The sequence below is a fragment of the Eumetopias jubatus genome, unplaced genomic scaffold, assembly GCF_037043125.1.
Source record: "Eumetopias jubatus isolate StellerSeaLion01/CBP00866 unplaced genomic scaffold, mEumJub1_p1.0 scaffold_13, whole genome shotgun sequence".
In the NCBI taxonomy this organism is placed as follows: Eukaryota; Metazoa; Chordata; class Mammalia; order Carnivora; family Otariidae; genus Eumetopias; species Eumetopias jubatus.
Genome location: NW_028274819.1, coordinates 64,999,294 through 65,023,539, shown reverse-complemented (window position 1 = coordinate 65,023,539; position 24,246 = coordinate 64,999,294). Strand labels below are relative to the sequence as shown.

The following is a 24,246-nucleotide window of genomic DNA, read 5'->3' as shown; positions in this document are numbered from 1 at the left end:
AACATAAATAAAAGCACTATTATTCTCTCTACCGTCAAAATGATAACTGTCAACATGGGGGGGTGGGGAATGAAACTTTTTTACAGAAGAGCTGAGAGTTAGGTGGTAAGTACCACGGCACTTGCTTATGGCAGATACCTTTTCTGGTTGGTTAGTGTCCATGCTACACCAGCTATTAACTGTTATAAATACCAAAACTTCCAGGGCGCCTGGGTGTCTCAGTCAGTTAAGCGTCTGCCTTTGGCTCAGGTCATGATCCCGGAGTCCTGGGATTGAGGCCCACATAGGGCTCCCCGTTCAGCTGGGAGCCTGCTTCTCCCTCTCCTCCCTGCTCCTGCTCTCTGTCACTATCTCTGTCTCTATCTCTCAAATAAATAAATAAAATCTTTAAATAAATATCAAAACTTCCTATAAATAACTGTACTCCAATGTAGAAAGTGATGTGTCATTAGAAGATAATATCACATGTGGCCATGGAAAGAGATTACTTTAATTTAAAGAGGTGGGGATTAGGAAGGACTTTGCAGAGAAAGTGTTACTGGATAAGAGACTTCACAGATGGAAATATAGTAAGACCCATCCAGTTACCCTTCAGGCTTTTCAGTTGGCTTTCCCCAGCAACAACCCTGCCGGCTGGGACATTCCCATCAAACTTCAACATGTGAGATAATTTTCATATCTCTTAAATAATCTGTTATTTTGGTGACTCTTATGCAGAGGTCAATGTTAATGACCTTGGTTTGCAGCAGCAGCTAGAATTAACCTGCGAAAACCACACAGACAGATGTAGTTGATAGGCCTCTCACTTAGGTTATATTTCAGTGCTGGGAGCATGAGGATATTCCATTTCAAGTACAATAAAACAGACTGTAAACCAGTAAGAAAGCATCTAATTACATTCTGTCATACCATCCCATGAGCAGTCAACTGTGATTGGAGCAGGTTATTTCATTTGTAAGGATGAAAGCAAGTTAGTGCTGATCATTCTTGGAGTTAATAAAGAGTAAACATGTCTCTCATTTTTATTTTTTCATTGTTCCTTTAAACACAATAGACACTGATGTACTCTCCATTAATTCTTTAGCATACAACACAGTTGTTAGCACACTAAAAATGTTCAGTATTAATTATTCTGGTGCCTTTTTTTTCTTGAGCTAAAGCAGTCAGCTAAAGTGTACACATCCCTGTTAATATGGGATGCTTTACATTTAAAGTATACCTATGCCATGTGACTGTTTGGTCTTTGTACAATTCAATCATTAAACTATTTATTGAGAAATTACTATATGCCAGCACTATGTGCAACATGGTCTGTTTTACATAACTCCTGCTTTCTAGGATCATATAATTTAGTCAAAGAGAGAAGATCAATGCACAAAAAAGATTATTTTGTAAAGTTATTTAATCTAACTGCTTACACTTTCTGCGCTTATACCCAGACTGCTAAGAATTGCTAAAGGAAATATATGTGTTAAAATAGTGCAATCATTAATTCATAGTGACTAAACCCTAACTAGACAATCAACAGTTCCTTGCAACTTTTCTGCATTTCTCCAATCAATTGTTCCTTCTATTTTCTAGAATAGCCATTTCAAACTTCTGTACTTTCTTCAAATCTGTAACCTCACTACTTCCCTCCTTGGCTGATAAACCACAATTTCTTGTTATCAGAGTAAATTGAAGATGATAACTCCTTTAGTGTCCTTGCCATTAAACCTATAATCTTAACCTTTACCTACATCATCCTTTTCTCCTTCCCTCCTAATTCAGTGGAGAAGTGTCCTGTTGTCTCCAGTCATTCATTTATCCCAAACTATTTATTAAGTTCAGTTCAGGGGCTTAGTGTATATTGGTGATTACAAAAGTCACCGTTTCTCCTCAGAGCTTGTATTTTGCCTAAGACTACTTGTTGCTTTCACCTGAACTATTTTCAGTTTCTTAAATAAGCCATGTTTTCTTTCAATTCTGGGTCCTTGGATGCATGTCACCCTCTGCAGAGATATTTTCCCCCCGACTTCTTTTTTTTTTTTTTTTTTTTATTCTGGGTCACTTTCATCTTCCAGGTCTCAGGACTTACAGTTAGCCTTCTCCGACACTCCTTCCCAGCCCAAGATAGGCGACCCACCTCTGTGTGCCTATAAGCCTTGTTCCTCGTCTATCAACACTTACTGCTGGGTTTTCATTGTCTCTTTTCTTGTTCTACTCTCCACTAGAAAAGAACCATAGATCTCTGATTCATTCCTATGACCACAATGTTTAGGCTAGTGCTTGGCACATGAGTAATCAGTAAGTATTTGTTGAATGAGTTAACTTATTCTATTTAAATAGAAGTGAAAAGGCTGATATAGATAATTGGTTCTACTGAAGTTTAACTTAGAAATGAACTACCGCAGTGGGTTTGAGCCGGTAAAGACTTCAGTGTTCTTGAAAATTAAGGTGGTAAAGGCATTTCAGGTGTGGAAAACAGGTTTAAAAATAAAAACAAAACAAAGCACTACAGTAAGATCAGCTTGCCTGGGGGAAGCTTGGTAGCAGAGAAGTAAGAAATAGTGAGAAAAGGGTATATAGAATTCCAATAGAAAATAACCAATGATGGACAATTTCAAGTAATAGAGCAACATGATGAACATAGAATTTTAGGAAAAAAAATAACCTGGAAAATATTTGCAGAATAGATTGGAGAATCAGGCAGGGAAAGATTGGAATCAGGGAATGTGGTCATGAGCCTTCTATAATAAAGGAGCCCATGATTGGATAAACATTTGATTTACTTAAATAGCCATAGAGAGAGGACTTTTACATTTACATTTATATTTATATTCACAGAGGCTTCTGATAAAACATAATAACAACTACTGTATTATACTTTATTAGAAAAAATATTGTTCAATAACTCTCTGCCAGATATCATAAGAGTCCCTGGGGTCTAGTGGTGAATAAGTGTGATGCCAAACATTAAAGAGCTTCTGGTTTAATCTGAAATATTTATCTAATTAGAAAACACATAAGATAGGAAAGGAGGCCAGTTTTGAAGGGAGGTTATGAGTGCATTCTTTCAAGCTTATGGGTTTAGGTGACAAATCAGGTCCAGAGAGTGATGGAGGTACACGATTGTGGATATTTATCAACCTAGCAGTGGTGATTGAAACATGAAATGCATTCTCCACAAGAAAGAGATTATAGACAGAATAAGATTCTATGGAGTATGCTTTGGAGAATAACTATTATTCTAGGGAAATGATCATCAAATTTAGCATGCATCCCTGGGCTTTCTGGTTTAGGATATCTGACGTGGGCCCCAAATTTTGCAAATCCAGCAAGCTCCCACATGATGCTAATACCACTGGTGTGAGGATCACATTCTGAGAATCACTGTTTTACATGAGAGACTATGGACTCTGAGAAACAAACTGAGGGTTCTAGAGGGGAGGGGTTGGGGGAATGGGTTAGCCTGGTGATGGGTATTAAAGAGGGCACATTCTACATGGAGCACTGGGTGTTATGCGCAAACAATGAATCATGGAACACTACATCAAAAACTAATGATGTAATGTATGGTGATTAACATAACATAATAAAAAAATGAAAAGAATAAAACATTTCCTGAAAAGTAAAAAAAAAAGAATCACTGTTTTAGAGCAATCAAATGAAGATAAATAAAGCAAGAGAAGTAGCAAGAGAAATAGAGAAGAAACAAAGCAGTCTAATGTGAGTGTAGAAATGAAAAAGCAATAAGTAATGTTCTATGTAATTCAGAAAGAGCAAAAGTCCATCAGAATTTTGCAGGCCTTTTGGAGGAAAATTCTGGATAACTGGCTGGGCTCTTTGCCTGCGGGAACTGGTTCATAGTTACCTTACTCATTTTCATTGTAGAAGAGGATGACATACATACATACATACATATGATTTCCATTAGAAAGAAAGAGAGTTGGATATTGCAGGCAACCACTCAGACCATAAAGATTTGATGCTGTATTAGTTTACTGTAGCTGTTATAACAAATGACTACAAACTGGGTGGCTTGAAACAACAGAAATTTATTCTCTTAAAGTTCTGGAGCCTGGAAGTCTGAGATCAAGGTGTCAGCAAGATTTGTTCCTTTTGGAGAATTCTGAGAGTTTGTTCCATTTCTCTCTTTTGACTTTTGGTGGTTGCTGACAGTCCTTGGCATTTTTTGGTTTCTAGATGCATCACCACAACCTCTGCCTTTATTGTCACCTGCACTATTCCCTGCATACCTGTGTTTCTGTATCTAAATTTTCTCTTCTTACTAAAAAGGTATATTCAGTATAACCTCTTCTTAAATTGATTAAATCTGCAAAGACCCTGTTTCCAAATAAAGTCACATTCAAAGTCATCAGGGCTTAGGAGCTTAGCAAATGTTTTGATGGGACATAATTCAACTCAGCGGATGCCATGTGAGTCACTTGTGGTATATGGAGCAAGATGGGTAGATTGAGAAAGGTGTATGTGATGAGAAAACAGAGTTAGTAATGTGAAATTTAATAAAGGAAAACCACTATGGAGTATGCTTGGAGTCGGGAGGACAGAAGGGGGAGCTCTCATGCCCTATCACTTATGGTCAATTGCAGACCCAATAGGAAAGACGTAACTTGCAAGTCCTTAGGACTTTAGCTACTACTTTACCACTCCAGCAGAAGTAATAAAGGTTTTCCTCTTCCCCCTGGCAATAGCCCAGCCTATGAGAGACTCTCAACTCAGCCAATGAAAAGCCACTATACTCCCAGTATACTGCAGTAGATTTTTGTTTGTAACAGCCCTTCCAACTTTCTCATTTGCTCCATAAAAGAGTGCTTCTCTGAAACAAATAATACATTATATGTTAAAAAAGAAGAAGAAGAAGAAGAAGAAGAAGAAGATAGCAGGAAGGGAAGAATGAAGAGGGGGAATCAGAGGGGGAGATGAACCATGAGAGACTATGGACTCTGAGAAACAAACTGAGGGTTCTAGAGGGGAGGGGGATGGGGTGACAGGTTAGCCTGGTGATGGGTATTAAAGAGGGCATGTACTGCATGGAGCACTGGGTGTTATACGCAAACAATGAATCATGGAACACTACATCAAAAATTAATGATGTAATATATGGTGATTAATACAACATAATAAAAAAAAGTTAAAAAAAGAGTGATTCTCTCCTTTGCTGTCCAGTATTGCCTATAATTTTACTATAGCTTGCTTATTCCAAATTGCAGTTTTCTTCTATTGCCAAATAAGCTCATTTTTTGCTGATAAAATAACTGGCAGTCTTACTTTTAAGGTTAACATTAACCATAGCTAACTGTTTAAAAGCTTCAGCTCTTAACAGAGAGAAGGCTGGGGCAAGTTCAAGAGAAGAAATTTTCAGGATAGGACAGAGGCATGGTCAAAGCCAGAGAAGAAAAGCCTTGAAGGTAAAAGGTTGAGTATTGTAGAGGGGGAAGAAAAAGAATAATGAGAAAGTTCTATAGTGGAAGGGAAAGTTTAGGTTTAGAAAAAAATGAACAAGGAAAGCTATAAGAAATGGGGCTTTTCATGATAAAATAGTCATTAAAGTGACGTGTTAAAAGAATGAGTGGGTAATATGAGGTACACTGAGAAAAAGTTTGGAGCATTGACTGTGTTAATTGGGTGATCTGTGGGACATTCTTTTTTTCTTTCTTTTCTTAAACATTTATTTATTTATTTGAGAGAGAGAGAGAGCAGGAGGAGGAGCTGAGAGAGAGTCCCAAGCAGGCTCTGTGTGGAGCACAGAGCCCAACTCGGGGCTCAATCCCACCAACCACACCCAGACCAGGATAAGAACGGAAACCGAGTCAGTCACTCAAACGACTGCATCACCCAGGCGACCCTGTGAGAGATTTTTTAAGCAAGATTGAGCATGCTGAGCTAGTGCTGTGGGAATTTTGTTTTTAAGATTTTATTTATTCATTTAGAGAGCACGCATGCATGCCTGAGTGGGGGTGGGGGGGAAGAGGGAGAGGGAATCTCCAGCAGACTCCATGCTGAGCAGAGCCTGCCACAGGGCTCAAACTCATGACCCTGAGATATGACCTGAGCTGGAACAAGAATTGGATACCTGACTGACCGAGCCACCCAGGCACCCCCCAGTGCCATGGGAATTTTAAAAAAAGAACTGCTTTTTTCAACCCCAAACTTTGTCTTTTGGACCCAGAGAGAATCCAGAGAGTAAGTAAATAAAGCTTTGGCTTTTAATTAACCATACCAACAGTGCCCCGTGAGATTAATTAATCTTCCAAATTGGAAAGTGCATTTCTGGTGTTTTTTAAGCAAAGTTTTCTCTCTGGAGGGGAAGAGATGTCAAACAGCTATCTGTGTGGGCCAGACTCACAGGTAAAGTTTTGTGTGTGTGTGTGTGTGTGTTTTTTTTTTTAACCGAAATGCATGTACCTGAAGTTAAATTGCCCACATGGGTGAGTGCTTTCTAAAACAGGGCCAGCCAGGGGGTAGAATGGATTCTGGTTCCTTTAATAAAAACATGTAGTCAAAATGTACAGAATGCCACTAGTGTTTTCTGTAAAGTAGTAAACACCTTACCTAGCGGATCCTAGATCAACTGACAGAAGCGGCCTGCTTAATAATAGTGAATTGTTTGGAGAGGCCCCAAGAGTGTTCTAGTAAAGTCACACAAAATGAAATTGAACCAAGTTATTGAATGGTTATAAGACATCATGGGGCTTCATTCTTTATACCCACAAAGAATATATGGGAACATTGTAATCATACGATTCTTTTAAGCATTTGAGTTTTTATTCTGAGCTTCTCAAGCACAATATCAATCTATGCTGCCAAGATTTTTGCTTTTAGTTCCCCACCTCTCAGTAACACCTGCTCCTCAGTGTAGGCAGACAACAAGCGAAAAGGGTGAACTGTGATCTGTTCCTCCTCCTGTTCTATTTTATAGGATGAAGAAAAGGTTTTGTGTGGGAAAAGCTTAAGTTAAAGGTTTTAACAAGGCTCAGACATTCCTTTCCCTATGCCTGCCTGCATGTCCTGTCTCAACCTGAGAAATTTAAATTTGGGGATATGCAAGAAATATGGAAAGAGGAACCCAGCTTTATGCAATAGATGTAATCCTGAAATTCTGTTTGCACATCACATGTTTGTCAACACAGAAGTTGTTAATTGCTTCAAGAATTAGGTGTTTAAATTTCACCTGTTTTTTTTTTCTTTACTAGGATACTGAAATATCTGCTGATTTTACTCCCCTTTGTGATTTTAGTATTTATATTTTTCTGTGTCAGCTTTGTTTATTGCTGGTACATGCATAGACATGTTTAGGACTATTCTTAATAGCCAAACATTCCACAGTAGATAGTGTTAGGGTCCATGTTTTTGCTGAGACCCACCAACTCTTTTCACTGTTTTATAGTTGATTAGTCTGCCATCACCTGATGGTTCAGAGCCATTTCTTCCCCCACCCACCCCCCCCCGGGCCATTTTTTTTCTTTTTCTTTTTCTTTTTTAAGATTTATTTATTTGAGAGAGAGCAAGAGAGTGAGGGTGAGGCAAGAGAGCACGAGGGGAGGAGGGGCAGAGGGAGAGGGATAAACAGACTCCCAGCCGAGCTCAGTTTGGGGGGGAGGGGGCGGAGAGCCTGATGGGACCATTTCTTATTCATAGACACTTCAAAATGATGATCATTTCTCTAAATTGGTCACTTCCATAAAAGCAGTATTTTTGCTATTTGTAAGGCTTCTTACTTTTAAATCTTCATCAGACTCATTGTATTTATCCTATTAGGGACCATTCTAGCTTATCATAAGTACATGTTTTGAGTGTTTGCCAGGCATTTCTGCCTAAATTTCCAGCCCGATAAAACTGGGATTTTATGAGCATTGTGTAATGTAAGTCAGGGCAGCTGACTCTTCCGTCATTAAGTCACCTGGAATCCAGAGGATGTGTTGGTTTGAAAGGTGCGTTCTCTGTTATCGAGTCTAACTTAACCTTCAAGACTCAGCAAATGCTAAACCTTTTGTTGATTCTTCTCCTCCACTGAGTAAGTCACGCTCCCCTCTGGGCTCACGTAACACTAGTACCATTACAGAACTCATTCTAGCCGGTTAAATCATGTCAAGGAGTTTAGGTATTGGTTTCTCAGGACAGCTTGAGACCTTGTTGAGGGCAGAGAATTTCAGCATCTGGTATGTGCTAATTCCTATAGAACATGGATATACTTATTCCCTTATCACAGATGAGATGATCACGGCTCCATTTGACACAGTTAGTAGATGGAAGAATCAGGGTGTGAAGCTGAGTCTGCTGTTGCCCATTGCCTGCCCAGTGGTTGGCATAAACTCTGTGCGGACTGAGGACAGAGATCAGAGTTAACCTGAGGCAAGTAAAAACCAAATCCAGTTAGCCCCTCCAACTAACAGTGCTCACTTTTTCAGCTGTCCCTCATTCATTAAAGCTGCAAGCTTCCTCTTTAAAAGAAAAGGCTTTCTCAGAGATTTGTGACTTTCTTCATTCTTTTATATTCATTTGTTCATTCATTGTTCATTCGTCCTTTTAATAATTAGGAGGTCACTATATAACTGGCCTTATTCTATTGCGCAGCATAAAATGACAGAAATCCCTGGTGTCGTGGACTTCCTATTTTCTTCAAGAAGACAGACAATAAAAAAAATAAAATACATGAGTGACTTATGTGTTACAAGGTGATAAGTGCTAAGGTAAAATGAAAAGTAGATCAGGATAAGGAAGTGGGGTGTATGGTTAGGAGACAGTACTAAATAGGAAGTCAGATTAAGGCTCTTAGAGAAATTAAGATTTGAACAAAAACCTGAAGGACGTATATTCCAGGTAGAGGAAACAGGTAGATCAAATGCCCTAAGGTGGGAGTATGTCCACTGTGTTCTTGAAGTATCAAGACTGCAACTGTGTCTCGAATGGAATGAAGACAGGGAATATTACCTAATAAGGGGATAGAGTGGTCCTATAATGTAGGCAGCCTGCCCCTGCTTTAACAAAGTATATGCAAGGAATCCCTGGTGCCTCCAAACTGATAATTTTGGATTACCCTGTGGTCCTGGCCCACATTTGTCTTCATTGAGTAGTCTCCAAAAATCAATGGCACTATCTGGACTTAGAACATTGCATCAGCCAGGTTCAGCCACACTCACTCATATTTCTGTAGTGTTGGCCAATCCCTTCTTTTACATTATACTGACCGCAGTTGACAGCAACTGCTTATATGATTCATCATAGGTACTCAAGAGATGTTTGTTGAATAGATGGATACATGAGTGAATTGGTAAATGAATGAATGAGGACAGATTTAGTCTTACAACACAGATGGATACTCCCACCTGTAAATAAATTTGTGTTCTGGCTGTAGACATAAGCTACATATTTACTTATGTCAAATTAAACATCTGCAATATGGCTGAGTGTTGATTAAATGCTGATTCTTTTTCAGTGTATCCATGTTCCTTCAAAGTAAGCGAAATCAGGGACAATTTTCAATTCTGTAACCTCAGAGTGTTCTTTCTAAAAACAGCTTGTTTCACCTTGAGCAGAGTCACTAGTTAAAAAGAAGTATTTAAACCTAATCTCAGGGGAAAAAATTATTTCCTTTTTAGCTGATATATTTATGTCTACAGTATAGTGATTCCATTGTCTTGGTACAATCTTCAACTTCAAATGTCAACTACATAGTTATTCCCTTTGTAGGACTTAACCTTATTTACAGCGGTAATTTGTTTCTTATCTCTTCTGTAACTCAGTGAGTCTGTGGCATTTACTATTATTACAGTGGATGTAAATCAGAGTCCCTGGATTTGTTTTAACCTTTTCTTTCCACAGTTTGGAATGACTTCTATACCATTATAAATGCAGATTGATCCTAGCATGTGGGTATGAAACTTTTGTAAATGTATTTTTTTAATTCCCCTATAATCATATATACATGTAAAATAATAGTTTTGAAAAACATGAGCTGACACGCATTATAAATTTCAAAGGAAAAGCCAATTGGGAAGCATTTTATTTACTCTTAGTCACCTTTTGCTCGATAAACAAATTCTTTAAATCTGAGGCAAACAAATACATTTATAAATCTATGGCATGTCAAAGCATCAATAAAGAATAATTACCCACTTTAGTAGGATATTAAATAACAATTATTTTAACTGTCCTATCAATTTAAATCCATTTTCCATTTATTTTAACAACTATTATAGTTAATTTAACAAAAAATTATTTCAAATGTAATTTCAGAGGTGTAACTTTATAATTTACTATGCCATTATTTTTCCATTATCTAATCACTTATGCCATTAAGAGCCCTATTCAATATTTAATCAATAAAAGCATAGTGAAGTGGAGTTTTTTAAGTGTTTTCATTGTCATATAAAGTGCCAAAAATTTTAATGATTTTATCATAAAACAGGTATGTGGTTTTAAAAAAAAATACTACATAACTTAGTGTACGGTTTGTTTAAAAAACATTTCTTAAGCCAAGTAAGTCATAGAAATTTCCTCTGCCTTTAGTACAAATTCTTTGATTTATATTTATTTTTCTGAGTAATTTGCATGGTAATTATAATTTTGAAATGCAGTGAATATATAACCTATAAGTATTATATTGAATGTGTATTCAATCATATTCTGGAAAGATTTTTTTTATTTTTTACACTTTAAAGTGTAAAATTTTTTTATTTTTTAAAAATAAAAATTTAAAAAAAAATTTTTTTATTTTTTACACTCATTCTTTGAAAGTGGCCCCATATGGTTTTTAATTATTCTTACCATTCCATAGTTTAATATAAATAAAAGTTTTGTAAGCTATAGTACAGTATAAATTTATCTCTCAAAATAGAAAATTGCCATGTTTAAAATGATTTGATATTCCATGACTTGTTATAAAAATAATAAAGGTAAAATATAGAATCTATTTCTTGTGTCTTTAGACTGTGTACAGGGATGATTCATTTCTTGTGTATTACCAGCCTCACTAGCAGTTAATAAGTGCCAAGGAGTATGAAAATATGACAAGGTGGCCAGAAAAGAAAACAAGAAGGATAAGCATCTAGCTTCTTTTTGCCTTATCTTCTCTCAAATTATTATATAAATATCTCATGTATCTTCCTCGTGGCTCTTGTCTGAGAATTTCTGGAATTTTCTAACAGCTGTACTTTTAATCCTGAAATGTCAAAAGTGTCTAGGTCTCTACCCAAATGATTGGCAATACTTCTCTGTGCTAGAAGAACAACAAAGATGAGCTCATCAACTCCACATGAGCAGGACTATACTTGTGCTTTGTCTGCCTCACCGAGGATTCTTCCACATCCTTTTGCCTGATCCCTATTCTGGCCAGTCACCCATTATCTGCTAATTAGCTAGGGAGCAACAGTTAGGTGTACAGTCTTGAAATAGAACAAAACTAATGACCACACGGGCTTGACTTCAAGAGCTTTGCCTCATTAGCATTAATCAACAAATCTTCAAATGTTTAAAGAACAAAAGCGATTGAAGTAGAATCCTTACTGTTATTTATTACCATTGTAATAAATCAAGGATTAATTTTTTTAGACTGTTTAAATATGGCTAATGACATTTTCTTTAAAAAAAAAAAAAAGCTTTTCTTTTTCTTTCCCATAGGTTTGGGCTTCAGTATTGCAGGAGGTGTGGGGAACCAGCACATTCCTGGAGACAACAGCATTTATGTAACTAAAATTATAGATGGAGGAGCTGCACAAAAAGATGGAAGGTTGCAAGTAGGAGACAGACTGCTAATGGTAAGTGTGATTCATGCAAAACTACATTTGTATTTATAAAGCTCTTGTTTCCCAGTGTATGACTGTCATAGTTCAGGCTGTCATAACAAAATACCATAGACTAGGTGGTTTACACAACAAAAAATTTATTTTCTCAGAGTTCTGGAGGCTGGGAAGTCCAAGGTCAAGGTTCTGGCCCATTCAGTTCCTGGTGAGATCTCTCTTCCTGGCTCGCAACCATCTTCTTGTTGTGTCCTCACATGGCCTTTCCCCTGTGCTTGGGCTGAGACAGAGATCTTTCTCTTCCTATGAGGCCACCAGTCCTATTAGATTAGGGCTTCACCCTTAACTCATTTAATTAATAACTTTAATTACCTCCTAAAGACTCTGCAAGGGGTGCGTGGGTGGCTCAGTTGTTAAGCGTCTGCCTTCGGCTCAGGTTATTGTCCCAGGGTCCTGGAATTGAGCCCCGCATCAGGCTCCCTGCTTGGTGGGAAGCCTGCTTCTCCCTCTCCCACTCCCCCTGCTTGTGTTCCCTGTCTCACCGTGTCTCTCTCTGTCAAATAAATAAATAAAATCTTAAAAAGAAAAAAGACTCTGCAAGTATAGGCATATTGGGGGTTAGAACGTTAGCCATGAATTTGAGGGAATGGCCACATTCAGTTCATAACAGTGATCACTGGCAGAAATGGAAAAGAAGGGAGAGCAGATTTTGTGGTGGGAGATTTCAAAAGTACATGTACAATTGTATCTGCTTTGTTGACATTTTAAAGAAAATCTGAATTTTCACTAGTTTTCACAGATACAAGACACAGATTGTTATTTTTCTAATATAACCTATTAGCCCAGCCTGAGAGAGTGTTACATCCCTACTGCTAGGGAGGTGGGCTTTGTATATAAGAAAGGGAACTTCACTATCTGGTTTATTGATATGTACATTTCTATGTCTCCCTGTGGTCCCTTGTTTAACCAGTGTAGACAGTGTAAACAGTCCCTGATTTCCCAGGAATTCATAACCTGAGTTCTGTCACATGTGTAAATGGATCCCTTCTTCCACCCCCAACTGACAGGGTTACAGCTCTTTTATTTACCAGCTGCCTACATGCTTCAGGAACCCTGAGCAATGACTAACACCAGAACATAGCTGCCCTTCCCAAGCCATAGAGTTCTAGGATAAACTAAAGCAAAATTAAGGCAGCACATAAGCAGTACAAATTTGGGATTGTACTTAATAAAACTACTTTATCTCTATTTACTGTTTTATACCAAACCTTCAGGATAATAATCAAATACTGAAAATTAATAGAAGAGAGCTCTCAAGAGAAGTATATTCATATCTAATCACATGTCTGCCCTTGTAAAACATGGCCTCTAATGTCTGCAAGGAGCCAACATGAGTGAGAAGTGTTTGGAAAAGATCAATTTATATTCTCAACAGGATAGTAATTTCTGTGACATGTGCAAGCTTCAGAGGTTGAACCTCAGAGTACATTGTGCCCACTTCTCTGGGCTTTAGACAGCTTGTCCTTAGTCCCATTGGTCTACTTTCATAGTTGTCAATGACCTTGGTATTGAATTAACTGAATAAACCTTTATAATAATCTTGATAACTAATATTTATTTGACATTTGCTATGTTCCATGTACTTTTAAAAGTGCTTTTTTGTAATGAATTTATTTCTCTCAACAACCTGTTTTATATAAGCAAAAAGGAACTGAAGTATAGAGAGTTTTATTAACTTGACCATAGTGCTATAGTTAACAATGGACAGAACTGGATTTCAAATCCAGGCACTCAGGCTTATAAGCACCAAGCATGATCTTTCATTTGTTTCCTAGAATTTGTCAGTCAATTCTTTATTCATTTTATTTAGTTATCATTCATTCATTCATTAATTCTTTTACTTAACAAATAATATGATGAACACGTACCATGTCTCAGGCAATAACCACTACTCAGAAAGGAACTCTGTCAGGAGAAAATGTATGATCAAACTGGATGGCAAAAAATATGGCATTAATGACTTCAGTCAAAGTAGCAATGAAGAGTTTGGGCTTCTTTACCACCTTATTTTCTTTCTTTCTTTCTTTCTTTCTTTCTTTCTTTCTTTCTTTCTTTCTTTCTTCTTTTTCTTTCTTTCTTTTTAACCATTTTATTGTAGTATGGTTGACATATAAAGAGCTTTACATATTTAATGTATATAGCTCCATGGGTTTGGGTATTAAGTATATACCCAAGAAACCATCACCCTTATCAAGGCCATAAATATATTCATCACTTCCCAAAGTTTCCTCTCACCACTATTATTATTATTTTGTGCTGTGTGTGGTGAGAACAATCAACTAAGATCTACCCTCTTAGCAAATTTTCAGTATGCAATATGGTATTGTTAGCAATAGGCCCTATACCATGCAGGAGAACTACAATTTTCATTCTTGAGACATTCTGCATTTTTTTTAGCTAGTTTTTGTGTTTTGTGGTTTGTTTTTGTTTTCTGGGGTTTTTTTGGCTTTGGTGTAAAAATTGTTTTTTTATGATGTTGTGTCTTCTGAACCAGGAAAGTATTATTGAGGTATAAGACCTAACAACTTCTCTCAAGAATATAAACTTTATTGTTAGGAATAAAATACACCATGATATCCATCTTTTATGTAGCATTAAATTTGAAAAAACTGAAGAGGACATTTTCATTCTAAATTAATGGCTGTCATAATAATACATTTGACCTTTGACTCATTGTTCTGTAAGAGTTTGGTTGTAGACAACTCTTCTGACATTTCTTTAACTGCTGCTTTTGTAGTATCAAACTAGATGTTGTGTTGCTAATTGCTTGAAGTTCTGTTTAAATTTCTAGCTTTATTTAAAAAAAATAAAAAACCTCAAAGTCTATATAATTCTGTCAAAGGATTTTCCAGGCACCATGCTATTTTTCCATTACCATTTTCTTGATATTCATTGTACATGTAATAATTTCAAAAATAGCTGAGACATAATCTTTAACTATTTTGAGTTTTACAGCCTATTTAAAAAAAAAAGAATCTTCAACAATAATAGGTCTTTCCTCTCTTATGTAAGGAAAACATAATTAGTACTTCCAGGGCAACTGCCAAACTGAATCTAGAAATGAAAGAAAATGATTCATTTTATAATATTCTGAAAGAAAAATAATGCTGAGGAGAAGAATAAAAAAAAATCATGGAAGCCACCCCAAAGGACCAATTATCTTGCTTCAACCCAACAATATTTATTAATGCTCTCCTTCTGTCATTCCTTTCCACATCCTTTTCTCTTTATTACCCTACATTCACATCATCTTCATCTTTCTCCTCTTCCACTCTCCTCCCCCAAAGGAAGTACAAATAATTTAGATTCCGTGATTTACCAGCTGTACCACACTGTATATTTTTCTCCAAATAGCTATTCTTCTTTCTAAAGCAATTTGCACTGCTCCCTCTTCTCACTCCTTAGGAAAAGTTCCCCATATGTTATTCATTCATAGTTCTGTAAGCACACTGGTCTAAAATGAAACTCTGTTAATTTCCTCATACCATATGTTATGGGTCCATTCCCCCAACACGTACTTATTATAACACAGAATTGAAAAGTATCCATCTTAGATGTTATCTTATTCCAACTCATTGGTACATCAGAATCCACAGAAAAGCGACGTGAAGTAGTCCCTCACTCTGCTAGAACACACTAAGGATGATTCAATAATTTAATGCCTCCTAGAAGCTACCCATTAGACACTAGTCATCATTAGATTTGTTTTTTCTTAAAATTATATCAAAATACATTTCCCTATACATTTCTTGCTTTATTCACAGCTCTGTCCCTTGGAGACAGACAGGTGAAGACTAATTCCTCTTCTACATTTGTTTGAAACTTAGGTCTTGCTACTTTCTCATTTCTCAGCCTTTTAAGATGTTTTACACATTTTCTCTCACTCTTGCAGTCAGTTTTACCACACATCCATTTATCATCTCTAAGTAGATTACCCTTTTAACAAAACTTTTGATTCCTTAGAATGTTATTCCCCCTTTTAAAACCACAGGCAATATTGTTGCATCTGACCTTTACATTTATTCTATAATAAGGAAAAAATTATCCTGCCTATCACCTTTGCCCTAAGATTTAGTATTTCAAATAAAATGACTTTAACATCAGTCCTCTCTGATGTTTCATGGTGTGCTCAGATGCATGGTATTTGTTCTCTTTATCAAAATAATATATTTTTTAATTCCCCTGCTGCTTGGCACTTATTCACTAGAATTTTGTTTTTTTATTTTGTCAAATGACAATGACATGTGATTTTTATGGATTGTACCAGTAGTTTAGTGTTGTGATCTCAGACTACATACATTAACTTCTGGCCTTGATTTCTTGAGACAGATGGTCAAGAGGTTAACAGTACTGATAAGTTTTAAATTCATTCATATATTTTTACACACTGGTTTTTATTAAGCCCTATCAAGATGATACATAGGGCCACATATATTACAGAAATGTGATCGTCTTCATCTTTTTTCTACACAATCCCAGCAACTTTGAATCCAGGGTCATCTGACTGTCTTTTCTACAGGGATAACGTGAGCTGCTGATTGTCAAAACTTTTGTCACATTGTGATTGAAAGTTTATAGTCTTAGTCTCTTTTTTTCATAACTTTTGCTTGACATTGAAAGAAAAAAATTGTCAGTGAGAGAGCTTTTACATTTTTTAGAGAATATGTCTGTGTTTTTATTTCCTTAGAGGGAAGGAGTAGACAAGGGGAAAGGTTAGAAAGGCATTGAAGTGAAGTGGGGAGACGGTGGACTCACAGACGGCCAGCCAAAATTAATTCGACCTAAGTGACCTTTGACAAGTCATGTACATCTTTGGTCTTCTGTTTTGGCCTCTATACCATGGTACCAGTGCCTTAGATCAGTGTTTCCCAAATGTGTTTTAAAATATTAATCTCATTACTGTGTCACATGAAAAGGTCAACTAAGTTTGGGAAATTCTACAACCTGTATCTTACCTCTCTTACAGATTCTCAGTGAACTTAAGTATATTAAAGGGTCAGTGAAGTTCTGTAGTCAGGGAACTAATTTAATTTGAACACTATAATCTTCAAACATACTTCATTATGCAGCCCTTTGCTTAAAGTGATGCTTATAAAGCACCTAGAACTAGTGTTCAGTGGCATATACTCTGGATGTGCTGTGTGTGAGTGACTCTTTTTTAATTTTTTTATTATGTTCATTTAGCCAGCATATAGTACATCATTAGTTTTTTTTTTCTTTTTATCAACTTATTTTATTGAAATTCAATTTTTAGCATTAGTGTATCATTAGTTTCAGATGTTCAGAGTTCAGTAATTCATCAGTTGCATGTAACACCCAGTGCTCACTACATCACATGCCCTCCTTAATGCCCATCACCAAGTTACCCCATCCCCCCACCCATAACATTGCCTTTAAAAATGATCATACATTTCTTTTTTTTTTATTTTTTTATTGTTATGTTAATCACCATATATTACATCATTAGTTTTTGGTGCAGTGTTCCATGATTCATTGTTTGTTCATAACACCCAGTGCTCCATGCAGAACGTGCCCTCCTCAATACCCATCACCAGGCTAACCCATCCCCCTACCCCCCTCCCCTCTAGAACCCTCAGTTTGTTTTTCAGAGTCCATCATCTCTCATGGTTCGTCTCCCCCTCTGACATACTCCCCTTATCTTCCTCTCCTGTTATCTTCTTCTTTTTCTTTTTTCTTAAAATATGTTGCGTTATTTGTTTCAGAAGTACAGATCTGTGATTCAACAGTCTTGCACAATTCACAGCGCTCACCGTAGCACATACCCTCCCCAATGTCTATCACCCAGCCACCCCATCCCTCCCACCCCCAACCACTCCAGTAACACTCAGTTTGTTTCCTGAGATTAAGAATTCCTCATATCAGTGAGGTCATGTGATACATGTCTTTCTCTGATTGACTTATTTCACTCAGCATAACACCCTCCAGTTCCATCCACGTCGTTGCAAATGGCAAGATCTCATTCCTTTTGATGGCTGCATAATATTCCATTGTGTATATATACCACTTCTTCTTTATCCATTCATCTGTCGATGGGCATCTTGGCTCTTTCCACAGTTTGGCTATGGTGGACATTGCTGCTATAAACATTGGGGTACACGTACCCCTTCGGGTCCCTACATTTGTATCTTTGTGGTAAATCCCCAGTAGTGCAATTGCTGGATCGAACGGTAGCTCTAATTTCAACTGTTTGAGGAACCTCCATACTGTTTTCCAGAGGGGTTGCACCAGCTTGCATTCCCACCAACAGTGTAGGAGGGTTCCCCTTTCTCCACATCCTCGCCAACATCTGTCGTTCCCTGACTTGTTAATTTTAGCCATTCTGACGGGTGTGAGGTGGTATCTCATTGAGGTTTTGATTTGGATTTCCCTGATGCCGAGCAATGTTGAGCACTTTTTCATGTGCCTGTTAGCCATTTGGATGTCTTCTTTGGAGAAATGTCTGTTCATGTCTTCTGCCCATTTCTTGATTGGATTATTTGTTCTTTGGGTGTTGAGTTTGATAAGTTCTTTATAGATTTTGGATACTAGCCCTTTATCTGATATGTCATTTGCAAATATTTTCTCCCATTCTGTCGGTTGTCTTTTGGTTTTGTGGACTGTTTCTTTTGCTGTGCAAAAGCTTTTTATCTTGATGAAATCCCAATAGTTCATTTTTGCCCTGGCTTCCCGTGCCTTTGGCGATGTTTCTAGGAAGAAGTTGCTGCGGCTAAGGTCGAAAAGGTTGCTACCTGTGTTCTCCTTTAGGATTTTGATGGACTCCTGTCTCACGTTTAGGTCTTTCAACCATTTGGAGTCTATTTTTGTGTGTGGTGTAAGGAAATGGTCCAGTTTCATTCTTCTGCATGTGGCTGTCCAATTTTCCCAACACCATTTGTTGAAGAGACTGTCTTTTTCCCATTGGACATTCTTTCCTGCTTTGTCAAAAATAAGTTGACCATAGAGTTGAGGGTCCATTTCTGGGCTCTCGATTCTGTTCCATTGATCTATGTGTCTGTTTTTGTGCCAGTACCATACTGTCTTGATGATGACAGCTTTGTAATAGAGCTGGAAGTCCGGAATTGTGATGCCGCCAGCTTTGCTTTTCTTTTTCAGTATTCCTCTGGCTATTCTGGGTGTCTTCTGGTTCCATGCAAATTTTAGGATTATTTGTTCCATTTCTTTAAAAAAAGTGGATGGTATTTTGATGGGGATTGCATTGAATGTGTAGATTGCTCTAGGTAGCATTGACATCTTCACAATGTTGATTCTCCCAATCCATGAGCATGGAACGTTTTTCCATTTCTTTGTGTCTTCTTCAATTTCTTTCATGAGTATTTTATAGTTTTCTGAGTACAGATCCTTTGCCTCTTTGGTTAGATTTATTCCTAGGTATCTAATGGTTTGGGGTGCAATTGTAAATGGGATAGACTCCTTGATTTGTCTCTCTTCTGTCTTGTTGTTGGTGTATAGGAATGCCACTGATTTCTGTGCATTCATTTTATATCCTGCTACTTTACTGAATTCCTGTATGAGTTCTAGCAGTTTTGGGGTGGAGTCTTTTGGGTTTTCCACATACAGTATCATATCATCTGCAAAGAGTGAGAGTTTGACTTCCTCTTTGCCGATTTGGATGCCTTTGATTTCTTTTTGTTGTCTGATTGCTGTGGCTAGGACTTCTAATACTATGTTGAATAGCAGTGGTGATAGTGGACATCCCTGCCGCGTTCCTGACCTTAGGGGAAAAGCTCTCAGCCTTTCCCCATTGAGAATGATATTCGCTGTAGGTTTTTCATAGATGGCTTTTATGATATTGAGGTATGTACCCTCTATCCCTATACTCTGAAGAGTTTTGATCAAGAAAGGATGTTGTACTTTGTCAAATGCTTTTTCTGCATCTATTGAGAGGATCATATGATTCCTGCTCTTTCTTTTGTTAATGTATTGTACCACGTTGATTGATTTGCGGATGTTGAACCAGCCTTGCAGCCCAGCAATAAATCCCACTTGGTCATGGTGAATAATCCTTTTAATGTACTGTTGGATCCTATTGGCTAGTATTTTGGTGAGAATTTTTGCATCCATGTTCATCAAGGATATTGGTCTGTAATTCTCTTTTTTGACGGGGTCTTTGTCTGGTTTTGGGATCAAGGTAATGCTGGCCTCATAAAATGAGTTTGGAAGTTTCCCTTCCATTTCTATTTTTTGGAAAAGTTTCAGGAGAATAGGTATTAATTCTTCTTGAAATGTCTGATAGAATTCCCCTGGGAAGCCATCTGGCCCTGGGCTTTTGTTTCTTGGGAGATTTTTGATGACTGTTTCAATTTCCTTAGTGGTTATAGGTCTGTTCAGGTTTTCTATTTCTTCCTGGTTCAGTTTTGGTAGTTGATACATCTCTAGGAATGCACCCATTTCTTCCAGGTTATCTAATTTGCTGGCATAGAGTTGCTCATAATATGTTCTTATAATTGTATTTCTTTGGTGTTGGTTGTGATCTCTCCTCTTTCATTCATGATTTTGTTGATTTGGGTCATTTCTCTTTTCTTTTTGATCAGTCTGGCCAGGGGTTTATCAATCTTGTTAATTCTTTCAAAGAACCAGCTCCTAGTTTCGTTGATCTGTTCTACTGTTCTTTTGGTTTCTAGTTCATTGATTTCTGCTCTGATCTTTATGATTTCTCTTCTCCTGCTGGGTTTAGGCTTTATTTGCTGTTCTTTCTCCAGCTCCTTTAGGTGTAGGGTTAGGTTGTGTATTTGAGACCTTTCTTGTTTCTTGAGAAAGGCTTGTATTGCTATATACTTTCCTCTTAGGACTGCCTTTGCTGTATCCCAAAGATTTTGAACAGTTGTGTTTTCATTTTCATTGGTTTCCATGAATTTTTTTAATTCTTCTTTAATTTCTTGGTTGACCCATTCATTCTTTAGTAGGATGCTCTTTAGCTTCCATGTATTTGAGGTCTTTCCGACTTTACTCTTGTGGTTGAGTTCTAGTTTCAAAGCATTGTGGTCTGAAAATATGCAGGGAATGATCCCAATCTTTTGGTACCGATTGAGACCTGATTTGTGACCTAGGATGTGATCAATTCTGGAGAATGTTCCACGGGCACTAGAGAAGAATGTGTATTCCGTTGCTTTGGGATGGAATGTTCTGAATATGTCTGTGAAGTCCATTTGGTCCAGTGTGTCATTTAAAGTCTTTATTTCCTTGTTGATCTTTTGCTTAGATGATCTGTCCATTTCAGTCAGGGGGGTGTTAAAGTCCCCCACTATTATTGTATTGTTGTCAATGTGTTTCTTTGCTTTTGTTATTAATTGCCTTATATAATTGGCTGCTCCCATGTTCGGGGCATAGATATTTACAATTGTTAGATCTTCTTGTTGGATAGACCCTTTAAGTAGGATATAGTGTCCTTCCTCATCTCTTATTACAGTCTTTGTTTTAAAATCTAGTTTGTCTGATATAAGGATTGCCACCCCAGCTTTCTTTTGGTGTCCATTAGCATGGTAAATGGTTTTCCACCCCCTCACTTTCAATCTGGGGGTGTCTTTGGGTGTAAAATGAGTCTCTTGCAGACAGCATATTGATGGGTCTTGTTTTTTAATCCAATCTGATAGCCTGTGTCTTTTGATTGGGGCATTTAGCCCATTTACATTCAGGGTAACTACTGAAAGGTATGAATTTAGTGCCATTGTATTACCTGTAAGGTGACTGTTAACTGTCTGTTGTCTGTGTTCGTTTCTGCTCTTTGCTGCTTTTGGGTTCTCTCTTTGCTTAGAGGACCCCTCTCAATATTTCTTGGAGGGCTGGTTTTGTGTTTGCAAATTCCTTTAGTTTTTGTTTGTTCTGGAAGCTTTTTATCTCTCCTTCTATTTTCAGTGATAGCCTAGCTGGATATAGTATTCTTGGCTGCATATATTTCTCGTTTAGTGCTCTGAAGATATCTTGCCAGTCCTTTCTGGCCTGCCAGGTCTCTGTGGATAGGTCTGTTGCCAATCTAATGTTTCTACCATTGTAGGTTACATATCTCTTCTCCCGAGCTGCTTTCAGGATTTTCTCTTTGTCTCTGAGACTCGTAAGTTTTACTATTAGATGTCGGGGTGTTGACCTATTATTATTGATTTTGAGAGGGGTTCTCTGTGCCTCCTGGATTTTAATGCCTGTTTCCTTCCTCACATTAGGGAAGTTCTCTGCTATAATTTGCTCCAATATACCTTCTGCCCCTCTCTCTCTCTCTTCTTCTTCTTCTGGGATCCCAATTATTCTAATGTTGTTCCATCTTATCGTATCACTTATCTCTCGAATTCTGCACTCGTGATCCTGTAGTTGTTTCTCTCTCTTTTTCTCAGCCTCTTTATTGTCCATCATTTGGTCTTCTATATCGCTGATTCTCTCTTCTGCCTCATTTATCCTAGCATTTAGTGCCCCCATTTTGGATTGCACCTCATCAATAGCCTTTTTGATTTCGATTTGGTTAGATTTTAGTTCTTTTATTTCTCCAGAAAGGGTTTCTCTAATAACTTCCACACTTTTTTCAAGCCCAGCTAGTATCTTTAAAGTCATGATTCTGAACTCTAGGTCCGACATCGTACTAATGTCCGTATTGAGTAGGTCCCTGGCTGACGGTACTACCTCTTGTTCTTTTTGCTGAGGTGATTTCTTTCGTCTTGTCATTTTGTCCAGAGGAGAATAGATGAATGAGAGAACAAAATGCTAACAGGTTTACAATGTCCCCAGCAAATATATTGTATACAAATCAGAAAAGACCTGAAACCAGGGGAAAAGAAAGGGAAAGAAAGAAAAGAGAAAAAGAAAAAAAAAAGAAAAAAAAGATAAAAACAAAAACAAACCAATACAAAAAAAGCAGAATATGACCAAATATGATCAGGCTAGTGCATAGATCAGTGCCACACACTAGTTTTTGGGCGTATTTTGGTCTGTTAGAAAAAAGTGCCTCCTAAAATTTTAAAGGAAGAAAGACATATATGTACAAAATAAGGGTTGATACAATGAAGGGATGGAAGATGACTGTAAAGATGAAAATTATAAAAGATTTTATAAAAGGACTTGGTAAGATAAGTTGTTTGAAAAAAGAAAGAAGATTTAAGAAAAAAAAAGAAAAAAAAAGGAAAAAGGGAGAGAATGTGATCAGGCAGGAGACTAGAACAAAGCCATACACTAGTGATTTAGGGTATATTTTGATCTGTTAGAAGAAACTGTACCTCAAAATTTTAAAGAGAGAACAACTTATATATATATGCCAAAAATAAGGGTAACTACTATGAAGGGATAAAATATGACTCTAAAAATGAAAAATAGAAAATGTTTTTTTTTTTTTAAAAAGGGATTGATAAGATGTTGGTTGAAAAAGGGAAAAAGAAAAATAAAAAAAAAAACAGTCAACAAAAATTAACTTTGATGAAATAATGAATCATGGTAAAAAAAAAAAAAAAAGCCATGAATCTATGTGCAGTATTCCCCTAGCGCTGGAGTTCTCCCATTCTCCTTGATCGATCAACTTGGTCTTGGCTTGCTGGCTGTTTGTGCTGATCTTCTGGGGGAGGGGCCTGTTGCTGTGGTTTCCAAATGTCTTTGCCGGAGGCGGAATTGCCCCGCCCTTGTCGGTCCGGGCTAAGGAAGCTGCTCCGGTTTGCTCTCAGGAGCTTTTGTTCCCTGCAATCTCTCGGTACAGCTTTGGAGGACCAGGGCAGAAATGGTGGCCTCCCAATCTCCACCCGGAGGAGCTGAGAACTCGGGGCCCCGCTCCTCAGTGCGCCCACAGAGAAAAGCAGTCACTCCCTTGCCCCGTTCTCCGGCCGCTCTCCGTGCTCACCCGGCCTGTGACCGAACGTTGCTATCTCTGGCACCCGACCCCGCACGGAGTCTCCAAACCCAGCAGATCCCTGCAGTGCGTTCCCGCACCGCTCCTCCCAGGGAAGGAAGGGGAGTCTCCCCGGATCTGCTGCTTGTTGGGTCCCTACTGGGGGAGCCGTGCCCCGACTGGGCCGCAGATCACAGTTTATGGCAACCCCGAGCTGAGAGCCCGCGCCTCGGCTCCGTCTCTGCAGCCGGCTTCCCCGCTCTGATACCTGGGAGCTCTGGCGCACTCAGGAACCCCCGGTCTCTCTGTGACCCCAAGGGTCCTGAGACCACACTGTCGGGGGAGGATTCCACCCCCCGCTTAGCCACTGCAGCGACGTCCCTCCGCCGAGCCAACTTCTAAAAGGTCCGATTTTGTGCTCCGCGGCTCTAGCACTTGCCAGAAGCGGCCGGCGGAGGCCCCTCCCCCGCCGTCTATCCTCCCGAATATCGCCTCGGATTCACTTCTCCGCACGCCCTACCTTCCAGTAAGTGGTCGCTTCTCTGTTCAGAGAGTTGTCGCTACTCTCCTGTTCGATCTCCTGTTGAGTTCGTAGGTGTTCAGAATGGTTTGATCCCTATTCAGCTGAAT

General features: G+C 38.1%; 1 protein-coding gene across 9 annotated transcripts in view; it reads left to right on the top strand.

Annotated features, from left to right (window-relative positions):
- DLG2 (discs large MAGUK scaffold protein 2) overlaps window positions 1–24,246 on the top strand; it is a 1,243,318-nt gene that overhangs the window by 732,572 nt on the left and 486,500 nt on the right. For all 9 annotated transcript variants that reach the window (XM_028126804.1, XM_088018006.1, XM_088018004.1 and 6 more), the window contains one exon: window positions 11,623–11,759. In XM_028126804.1, coding sequence (XP_027982605.1) covers window positions 11,623–11,759 — 137 coding nt within the window. The remainder of the gene's footprint in view (window positions 1–11,622; window positions 11,760–24,246) is intronic.